The 10910-nt window shown below is 37.5% G+C and overlaps 1 protein-coding gene across 2 annotated transcripts; it reads left to right on the top strand.

The window, feature by feature from the left end:
- Positions 1 to 862: 862 nt before the first annotated feature.
- On the top strand, positions 863 to 8625 carry LOC105045852 (ran-binding protein 1 homolog b). 2 transcript variants are annotated; one of them, XR_003800971.2, is made up of 5 exons: positions 863 to 1135; positions 1259 to 1410; positions 1530 to 1655; positions 8047 to 8342; positions 8485 to 8625. XR_003800971.2 is itself a non-coding variant. In XM_010924275.4 (4 exons), the coding sequence occupies exons 1-4, from the start codon at positions 981 to 983 to the stop codon at positions 8274 to 8276; spliced, it is 663 nt and encodes a 220-aa protein (XP_010922577.1). In that variant the 5' UTR covers positions 863 to 980; the 3' UTR covers positions 8277 to 8625. The 2 variants fall into 2 exon arrangements, 1 of the variants encoding a protein (XP_010922577.1); XM_010924275.4 differs by having other exon boundaries at positions 8047 to 8625.
- Positions 8626 to 10910: the final 2285 nt, after the last annotated feature.

The raw sequence follows: 10910 nt of genomic DNA, 5'->3' as shown, positions 1-10910 counted from the left end.
TTTAATAAAGGAATAAAAAGATATATTAATTACAACCCTCCACCTTCCCCAGCCCACAAAATTCACTTCCAAATAAATCCATTGATATATTTTGGATATAATGCCTCATTTTTTTTCATATTTTGAGATAATTGGACTTTTTTTTTTTTTTTTTTGGGTGGGCGCCGGGGGGGGGGGGAGGGGGAGATTGGTGTGGTTAATAAATTTATAGTCTTCATCTAGTATATCCTAGCAGCCAATTTGTAAGGATAATTTGATTATAAATATTAAAGTCAAATTAGACATTATATTTTCATGTATTTCTGGGTTTAATCCAGCAGATGTCAAGAAGAAAAGCTCATCACCATTTTTTTTTTATTTTTTTAACTTTCTAAATTGAGTTTTGGGTGTAAAAACTATTACAGTTAATGTATAAGAAACCAACCATATGTATATTGTTTTAATATTCCTTTTTCCCCTTGATTAAAGTGAGTGATACGCAAAAGGTTCGGCCATAATTAGCTCAAAACCCGTTGCTAGCCAAGTAAAGGCTTATATCACGTGCCCAACATGTGACGCTCTCATTTTTGGGCCGTCCATGAGCCCACCCGCCGGTGTCCACCCTCGCTAGTCGCTACTGCCAAGCTGGATGCCAGCCCGGCCCCACCCTCTCATATTCCCCGACAAGCCTACCTTCATAACATGCCCCATAAAATCTGTGTGCGCACGCCATATCGACCGTCACTATTATCTCCGTAAACACATCTCATCCGTTCATAGTAGCGTAACACCTAAGCTTTCACTCAAATCCGCAGGGAATTTTATGCTTGCTTCTAGTACAAACTGCTGTCCTTTCCCTTCCACCGCTTCTCCTATATTGAATAAAAGGTTAAACCCTAGCACCGTTTCCCCTCCACCACCATATAAGTTAGTCACAAAAGGTTCTCATCTTCTTCTCTCTCTCACGCGCTTGTTCTCTCGATCGTTTCGTGATCCCCGCAATGGCGAGTGCCGATCCCGAGCGCCGGGACAAGGAGGCTGGCGAGGGCGCCGGCGGCGAGGAGGAGGACACCGGAGCCCAGATCGCGCCCATCATCCGCCTCGAGGAGGTTGCCGTCACAACCGGCGAGGAGGAGGAGGACGCCCTTCTCGACCTGTAAGTCCTCTGATCTCCCATCTGACCTATGGTTTTTCCTCAAGATCCTAGTGTTTTAAGTCCCCCATTGGTCTTTTTCTTTTTTTTTTTTTCTTGATTCTTTCTTTGTTTTGGTGATGTTAGAAAGGCGAAGCTGTACCGGTTCGACAAGGAGGGAACCCAGTGGAAGGAGAGGGGGACTGGGAACGTGAAGCTCCTTAAGCACAAGGAGACCGGCAAAGTCCGGCTGGTCATGCGGCAGGCCAAGACCCTCAAGATCTGCGCCAACCATCTAGGTTGGGCCATCTCGATTTCTCGTTCTTGGTTTTTTTTTTGTTTACCATTGGTTTTGATTTTGGATTATATGGAAAGGAATGGCTGAGTAACTTTTTCTTGGTTTCTTGTTGCTCTTTAGTTCTTCCGTCGATCAAGATTCAGGAACACGTGGGGAATGATAAGTCGTGCGTGTGGCATGCATCAGATTTTTCTGACGGGGAATTGAAGGAGGAGATGTTCTGCATTCGGTTCGGCTCTGTTGAGAGTGAGTGTAATTTTCGTACTTTATTTGAAGTTTCTTTGTCAATTTTGTCTCATCGAAATCAAATTCTTTTCTTTTTGATGTTTCATGATTTGTTGGTTGTTTTCTGGTTTATTTATCATTCTTTGTGTCCTCAAGCTCTTATTTTGCATGATGATCCAAATTTTTATTTGAAAAGTTTTTTTTCCCTCTCAACTATATGGTGGTGGGAATGCAATGCTGTCATTATTTACCCTATTAGGGAGGGGCTGATATGTTCATGAATGTGACGGGTGTGAGCGAATCTTCTGTAGATTATAGGACTTACTGCATTAATTTCATACTCAAATGAGCATTTATATGAAATACTTGCTTTATTTTTTGTATGACTTGTTCCATGAATTCAAATACTATCTGTTACTTGGGGATGCTATTATCTCAGCTATGGTACTAGCACAGTACATGTCATCGTGAATGTGATGTTGCATCCTTGAATCTTTTATACAAATTGATGAGAACCTAATGTTGTAGTTGCTGGAAGTAGGGTATGCCCTAAGACTTTTTTGGCAGATTAAATCTCTCTTACACAATCATAAATAGTTAGAGGGCTGTATGACAAACAGGCCTTTGAGCTAAAAAAGAGTTCGCAAATGTCCCCAATGGGCATAATGACCGAGTGGATGGTTGTTGTTCCACTTGCAATATTTGATTATTTTGGACGCTTGAAAATTGTTAATAGCTACAGCTAAGGTTGGACATCGCACTCATATAGGTGCCATTGTGGATTGGAATGGCTATTTTGTTGTAGTTATCAAAATAGTTAGCTTTGTATTGGTATAGTGGATATGTTCAAGCTAAATGGTAAATGATATGAGTCCGTCTTTTAGATATCATAGTTGGAGTTGGAGATGTTGATATCGTATGTGCAACATGCTAGTAATTCATTGATTTGATAGAACGACTACCTTGTTATTTTTGTTGAATAAATTTGGGGTTAAATGCATGTATCAACAATGAAAACTTGGATTTTTATCTTTGATAGGAAGTGCACCAAGTTATTGTCTATTATCATGAGCAGGGGTAATGTTCTAACATAGAATCCATCTATGATGTTTTATCTATATCAAAACAGACATGTCAGACATAGGAGTGCTGGTACCATGCAATGTTTTAATTGAATCTGTTTTATATTTTAATTATTATTTATACTGAATAAATAAATTGTTATTCCAAATTGATTTCATCCAAGCATTAGTTATCTATTATGTCTGTCATGTGATCTAGGGTTCTGATGGGACATGGAATCAATTTTCTATGGGTTTGGCAATGCTAATATTTTCCCAACTGTTAATCGAGGATAAAGGAGGTGGAGGGACTAAAATGTAGGAGCGTTTATTGTGCATGAAAGGACACTTGTTTATCCATTCTATCTACGAGGGGTTAGCATGATTATACATCTTTTTGTATGTGGAGGCTGGTCCACCCTACTTCATTATGATTGTGACACATTCATTGAGCAAGATGGGATGTGGTATATTAGAAAACCAAGTTAGCCTTGCAGTTCCATACCTGTCTCTTGTCCTTAACCTTTTATATGCATCTTTTTTGAATCCTCACAAACTTAGGTTTATAATTGAGCAGATGAATCAGGTCCTTGGCTCCTTGCTACAGGTATTGGTCCATGTGGGCTGGCATATCATCATTCGGCTGGTGTTATGGACTGGACTGCACTCAACCTTGGATTAGATTTCCATGTAGCTTGCACTTAATCTAAGGTAGGTAGTTGAACGCACGGTAAGACCCTAGGCAAGCCTGCCACATGCCTTGTTCCTAGGTGGTCATCGTGTGATAGAGTTCAAACCTAGTGGGCCTCCAACACTTGGTGTTTCCTAGGTTTATGCCACAAAAGCCCAAGGCTTCCATCCTAGTGCTAGTTTTGCTCTTATAAATATGAAGGAAAGGCACAAGGTTTGAGTAGGAGGGTTGGTTTTTTCATGTCACCCAGAGAACTCAAGCAAGAGCTCTCTAGTGCCTCCCACAAAGAGAGAGGTAGAGAGAGAAGGAAGAAAGGAAGAAAGAGATGAGGGGGAGCCTATTGATTAATTCTTAGGTGGTCTGCTGTGTGCGAGTACACTATGTGGTACTGGCGGAGTATTTGTCTGTTTTTTCCATCTTCTTGTATTCTCAATTCATATTTGTAGGTATTAACCTATCTTGTTATGCATATAATCTATATTTTATTGGCAATTCGTCAAGAAGAGCTATCACATTCCTGTTCTTTTGATTCATCATCATATGGGCTGCATCAGTGTTCATCAACACATACACACGTGTATATTTCAAAAATATTAATTGTTGGTAGTGAACTCTTATCTACGGTTTTGTGATATATTACTAGCTTCTTATGTGGAAGACTAATATGATTCCACCAATAGTTGCATTGAACCTGTTGATGCATAGATTTTGTTGCTCCTTTCTCATGATTATTATAGTCATGAAAAACAATATTTAGTTTCATGGGTTTCACAAAGACCAAATTTGCATTGTAATATTACTTTGTTTTAGCCATCATTTAAGAGGTTACCAGAAGGCTACGTACCTATGTTTGAATTCAAATGACCAACCTTTCTCATCATAAAAGGTTGATAAAGATGATTTTACAAAGATAAAGACATTTGATGCAAAGCCTGGAAAACTGCCAACCGTAATGCATGGCCCCTAAATTACGTTCGGGAAGGGGGAATTGGTGAATTCTTTGAACTGATTGAAACCTTATTTTAACATGTAAGAACAATACCAATCTTCATTACTCCTTTTTTTTGATAATGGGGAATAGATGGAAGACTGTCCAAAAATCAGGGTGAGACTAGGATTTAGGAGATAGACATGCAAGGACACTCATTAAAGATACATAAGGTAAGTATATGGAAAGAACGAAAGAGAAATAGCTTCAGGCCACCTTTTTTTTTTTTGTGGCCACAGCATTTTCCAGCACAACCTTTTGTTGACAGTCTCGGACTCTCGATCAACGCGACCCACCCTGTATAAGGTGGGATCTGAAATAGAAAATCATGATTTTATTTCTAACTTCTGAAAAAACGGACCATGAGCATAACCTAACTTCAGAAGAGAGAGATGCATTACAGAAGGATGAGGATGAAGTAAGAAATTGGTTTGTCCTGGCCAGGCATGGTTGGGAGGATAACTCAAGAGCGGATGGGCAATTGGTTAAGGATGTAAAGCTGGGGTTGTTGGTGATTTGATGCAAAGCAGGGAAGGTGGTAGGGTGAAGGAGGGCAGGGCATATGAAGTAGTAAGAAGTGTCGAATTGTGTGGGAAAAATATATGATAAATATCATTCTTGATAATTGGTGCTATGGTTTATATTATTACCTGACTAGGTTGGTGTATACCTGAATGTCTGTTTAGGACATGGGTTATTGTAGGTTATCCATTATCTGATTGTATTTACCAGAGATGGTTAATTGAATTTTACCTTGGTTAGGATCATTTGACATCTGGCAGCATACTCATGCAACTTAGTACAATCCTAGAATGTTTTTATTGGTCATGTAGTTACCATCGTTCAAGTTCAGGTCAATCAAATCTACAACTTTCAGTAGGCTTGATGCCTAGTCTGAAAACAGTAGAAAAGTAGGTCCATAAATCAGCCCATAGATATCCTTAGGTATGGAGACAGCATATTGTAACGATGTCTACTTGTATGACATGAAGTTATTGTTATTTTTTTGAATATGTTGCTTGCCATCTGAAGATTTTTGTAACGTAAAACAATTTATTTTGAGTTAGGTTGGCTTTTTTCTTAAGAAAGCAACTGTGCATGTCCTAAGTATGGAAAGTATGATATCTTATGTGTTATATTGATGTACATCAGATATAATAAATGTGAACGTAAAGGTGTATTTAAGTGAATAATTATATATTTGATTACCAGATATACTGCCCAAACATCATATTTTTCGCTTTGTAGTACTATTTTCTATGTGTACTGCTTTTTGAAGATTGTTATGCTACATGTGGCATTTTAGTTGCTATTATGTGTTGTATTTTGTGATTGGTATGCTGTGAAAGTGATTTTATAGGAATTGGCAATTGGATGGTCATGTGTTGTAATGGTATATGGTACACAGAAAGGTGTTAAGACTTAGAATTAGGCTTGGGAATTAACAAACAGGCTGATAAGATGCTCTTTTTCATAGGAAGCTTCTATACATAATTGTTTTTTACCACTTTCCTCATAGGGGAGGAAGTGGCACAAGGAGTGACAATGGTGTGGAGAATTGTAATCGTAGTAAAGCTTGAACCTCAGTGATCTTTGTATGATGATTTCTAGGTGTGATTGTTCTCCATGTATTTATATAAAGAATTCTAGCTGGCTGAATAGTTTTTTGCTATATCTATTTTTGAGGATCCTGCAACTTAAACAAAGGTGAGCTTAGTTTGTTTTCTTTTTCTTTTTGATAGTACATTACTTCAAGAGAGAAGGATTGTGCCTAATGACATGGGTATTTTGATTATCAAGTTATTGTGCTAACTAATATCTGTGTATTAGTCGTGCTACTGATGTTGTGGGTAATCCTGAAGTGTTTGAAAACTGGCTGTTGCTTTATATTTCTGTAACTAGGCTTATTTGATTGCGTTTGACTATGAATGGTTCTGAAAATGGATTTCATGGAAGTGATCTCTGAAAAAGCTGGTTCCAGTTTAAACTATTGTATTGAGACTCTAGACTATGACAAATGGCGTAAAGCCATGATCAATCATGTTTCAGTACACCTTTGTCGCTTTTGATGTGTCAGATTACCAAGCATATGTCATGACCTAATGCTATGTAATCAAGGATTGCAATCATTTAGCATGTTCATGTTGATCAGGGCACACGATGGTGTATATCTTGCCAACACCCAACATGCTATTACAGAAGATATGCAAGTTCCTGCAGAACATTAGAATTAGTGACCTAAGATATGTGACCATATTCAATTTTTTCTAAACATAAACAATCGGACTAACATTTAACAAATAATTATAGATTTGACTAACATTTAAGAATCTGAAATTATTAATTGTTTTGAATTTGTCTTGACTGAAATTTTATAGGTGCATACCTTAATTCAGGTAATTTGTCAGCAATTATTAATGTAACCATTTTAAATTGCAAAACTAAGGTGGAGTTCATGATCATATCTATTAGATGAAAATGTAACTATTTTTGCAAGTTAATGACACATTCCAATCTGATCTGTGCAGATTGCTAGTCTTGTGGGATGCTAATGTGCTGCTAGCTTGTATGTTGCAACTTGATTTTTGACTTTAGTCCAGCATGGGATGCCTGACCACTTATAATTTGGCTGCTTAGGATGGTTGTACAGTTTTTAAACCGGAAATTAGGTTACTGTGTGATTCCATTTTGATCTGTGTAAAAGAAATATGCATTTTTGTAGGTTTATGCTTGATGAAATGATATGGGATGGATATTCACTTTAAACCTTGGTTTAGATAAGACTTGTTCGGTAAGTTAACTGTGTTTCCTTGCCTTTCATGAGAGCAGGAAGAAGTTTTGAGGATTACCTGATGATCTAGTTCTTCAAGAATGGATTATGATTAACAAAAGCCGATGAATTCTTGTTAAGCCACTGACACAAGCGAACTTGCAAACTTTCTCCAATTGCTTGTCCTTTCATTGTTGTATTTTTTTTTCTTTTTTTGGCAAGCTACTCACTATTTACAGTCATGAGAATCAATTTTTTTAAAGTTTTCACAGAGATGACTGTTAAGAAATTCTTGATAGTTTTAAATGATGTAATCAAGGTTTCATTCTGTTGCAAAAGAGGTTCTTGGACACGGCTATTTGGAGGTTAGCAAAGAGAGGTCGAAGTCAGCTTCTTTTTTTTAAAAAAAATTGCTCCGTCACCAAACTTTTGATATACTAGCAGAGAACTGAGTTTTTCATTTTTCATATGGGTTCAATGTAGAGTTTCCTTAAAGAGTTGTTGAGTTGGTAAATGATTTATTTAGTATTTGTTAGTATACTCAGAGCAGTTAAAGTGGAAATGTCGTACTAGTGTGGTATTTATATAACTTCAAAAGAAAATTAATATACTCTAGTGACTGTTGCACACATAAATTATGTTTGGTTCACATACTGTATGGCTTTATTTATTTCTATGATACTTTTTGCAGCATCTATTATTGATTGTGCTTCCACTGTATTTATTATGATATAATGCCCCATCATTTTGTTAACTAATCATCTGAGAACCAGCCTATAGTTGTTTAACAGGGTGTAAGCGCAGTAGGTGACACTCTATATTTCAGCATATATCCAGACGTTAGAGATCCATTATGAGATGTTTGTTTAGACCCTTGACGTTTCCTTTGTCTTTTGTCCAAGACTGCAAGAAGTTCAAGGAGACGGTGGAAGGTATTGCCGAATCCCTTGGAAAGAATGAAGAGAGAGAGGACAAGGATGTCTCAGCTACTGCTGGGCTCGTCGAGAAATTGAGTGTTGGTGAAAGCACAAGCGAGGTCACAAACAGTGCATCTGCTCCTGAGACAGCAGAACCTGCTTCTACTGCAGATGTGAGGAAAGATGAAACAGAAGCCGAGGAACGTACAGATTGACAAGCCTGATGGAAATGTCTTCCATACTTAATATGAAATCTACATTTCCCGCTTTCTTCATATGAGGTTGGTGAGGTTCTTCAGAAAATTTCTTGGATATAGTTGTGATAGGAAATGGTCAAGATTTGTCAAGGAGATCGACTCTGAGTAAGTTGTTCGGGTGAAATTCTTTTTGATAAGTTTATGTTGTTGTTACTTGGTCTTGCAGCTGTATTTGCGATGGACAATCCTGTTGAGTGGGTGCAGTATTTATATGGTGGACATGTCCAGGTTTAATGATTGGATTGGTTTTGTTTAATACTGTCATTATGAAGGTTTGTCTAGTTAATACATCTTGAGTTGCATGGCATTATTCGTCTTTTTAGTGTTTACAGTGAAAGTTTTTGAGTGGATTGAAGTTATCCGTGACTATAATAAATGATGCAAATGGTTCGACAAAGTTCAGAATGTATTTGTTATTACTGTGTTCAATCAGCAACCCAGATCCAAGATGTACGCATGCTGGTTGATCATGTATTGTCAGGTGCCATCGTCTCAATTTATTCTTAGCACATAAATTTTAAATGTAGCTCCCTTGATGAAGAAAGTTTTTTTTTTCCCTAAAGGGGTAGGATAGATCAATCACACGACTGTGGGTTCTTTATGGAGATTTTTTTTTTTGATAGGACAGATCATTCATGTAACTGTAGTATGAAATTCAATTCAAAATAGAAAAGTGGATATCTCAAAAAGATATCGGCAAAATAGAGGCATCATTCCAGTCTCCTCCTGGGTGCTTGCCGCATGGCTAGCAATTTGATTTGTGGTGTTGCTCATCTCATGGCATATGTTAGCACTCAGTTGTGATATAAAAATTTAATTGATAATAATAATAATATTTTATATTAAAAATTATTTTTATCAATTAATTTTATAATAAGATTAAAAAAATTTTAATTTTTTTTAAAGATGATTTTTTCAAATCAGAGAAAATTACTGTATTTGATATTATTTTTTATTATATTATTTATATTTATATTTTTTATTTAAAAATATAAAAATAAAAAAATTGATATGAGATATGATTGAAGGTTATTCTATAATCTTACATGCTGACATGGAACATCATTTTTAATATTTATTTATTATTTTATTATTATTATATAGATAGATTTTTTTATTAAACTATTTATGTTTTTATTTTTTATTTTTAATTAAAAATATAAAAAATAAAAAAAATAAAATTTGATCTGTGGTGTTGTGGAAGATTATTTTATATACTTATATATCAATATGAAATACCGTCCTTAATATCCATGTATTGTTTTACTATTATTATATAGATGTTTCATGTAGACGGAAGCGTATTTCATCAGTAGCCTTTAGACATCACGGATCAGTGGGTGGGTAATAGCAGTCCCCTCCTTTATCTCTGCATCTAGTCCATCATGTTACAGTCCCCCTTTGCCACTAGTGGGTTAGCCCAAAGAGTCAGCCTTGCATGAGTGATGCCCTCTTAGGCCGCTCGTAACTTTGCTTCTGAAATATTGGTTTAAATAGATGGACCTCATTAGCCACAATCAGCCTCAAACTAGGGCCTCGGATCATAAATCCAGCTCTGTCATTGCTGCCAACCGCACTGCCTTTAATGTTGACCTTAAGAAAGATCGGGGTTGGGGGCTCCCAAGTGATGAAAATCCTATGAGATGCTATATGAGTGAAACGGGAGTCCTAGGTATCCCAAATCTTCGGGGTTAGATCAATCGATGACACATTTGCAATCTCAGTAGTTTGGGCCAAAGCCCTATCGAGCATAAACCTCGAAACTGCCATCTCGTTTCAAAAATACAAATATTTCGAGCTAGCCAGATATGATAAGCAGCATAGACGCCCTTGATGTTGAAAGATCTCGTAGCCTCGATCCTCATGTTCCATCACAATACCTTAAGAAAAGTCTGGGCTGACTGCTTCGCCTGTACAATCGTAGGAAGAAAGTCTGCCAAATGCAACACCTGCACAATTCTTAGACAAAGGAAGAGAGCATGCTCTATCATCTTGTCCTCTAACTTGCATAAAGGACAACTAGATGGGATGTCCATCCCACTGGCTCTCAACAATGCTCTGGTGGGAAGTCGGCTCTATGCAACTTTCCAAAGAAACAAGCTAATCCTCGGATGGACCTCGAGCCTCCAAATTCAAGCACCGTCCATCCTCTTAATTAGCTCCCCCTATAGAGGTCGTACCAATCCTTGGCCACCACCTTTGAGATACACAATGACCACTAGACCCTGACGTCTAGGCCGTCAAGAAAAGAAATTGCCTAGGATTGGATCCTCTCACCTAGCTGGTCACCGAAGGGATGAGTCACTATCTACACATTCCAGCTCCTCATTCCAATTAGAATAGGACACAAACTAGCAGCGAGTCTCCAACCTCAATGCTGAAAAAGATCAGCCACCGGCATAGCAGAAGATCAGCCACCCACTAGTCCCAGATGATGTCGATTGATCATCCATCACCAATAAGCGATCTAATCTAGATCATCATATCAAAGGCATGAATATAGATCTCCTTCCACATGAAGGAGCTCCTCCATTTGACATGAATCTCCCCCTCCAAGGTCTAGTGGCCATACTTGGCTCACATCATTGTACT

This window comes from Elaeis guineensis, chromosome 5 (genome assembly GCF_000442705.2).
Source record: "Elaeis guineensis isolate ETL-2024a chromosome 5, EG11, whole genome shotgun sequence".
In the NCBI taxonomy this organism is placed as follows: Eukaryota; Viridiplantae; Streptophyta; class Magnoliopsida; order Arecales; family Arecaceae; genus Elaeis; species Elaeis guineensis.
Note: the sequence above shows the minus strand (reverse complement) of the source record. Positions and strands in the feature narration are given on the sequence as shown.

What these genes read in the sequence shown, in the direction of transcription:
- LOC105045852 (XM_010924275.4), top strand. Translation starts at nt 981, where the DNA reads ATGGCGAGTGCCGATCCCGAGCGCCGGGACAAGGAGGCTGGCGAGGGC. An exon ending in GAGGACGCCCTTCTCGACCT is followed by an intron (nt 1,136 to 1,258) that starts GTAAGTCCTCTG and finishes TGGTGATGTTAG; the next exon opens with AAAGGCGAAGCTGTACCGGT. An exon ending in GATCTGCGCCAACCATCTAG is followed by an intron (nt 1,411 to 1,529) that starts GTTGGGCCATCT and finishes GTTGCTCTTTAG; the next exon opens with TTCTTCCGTCGATCAAGATT.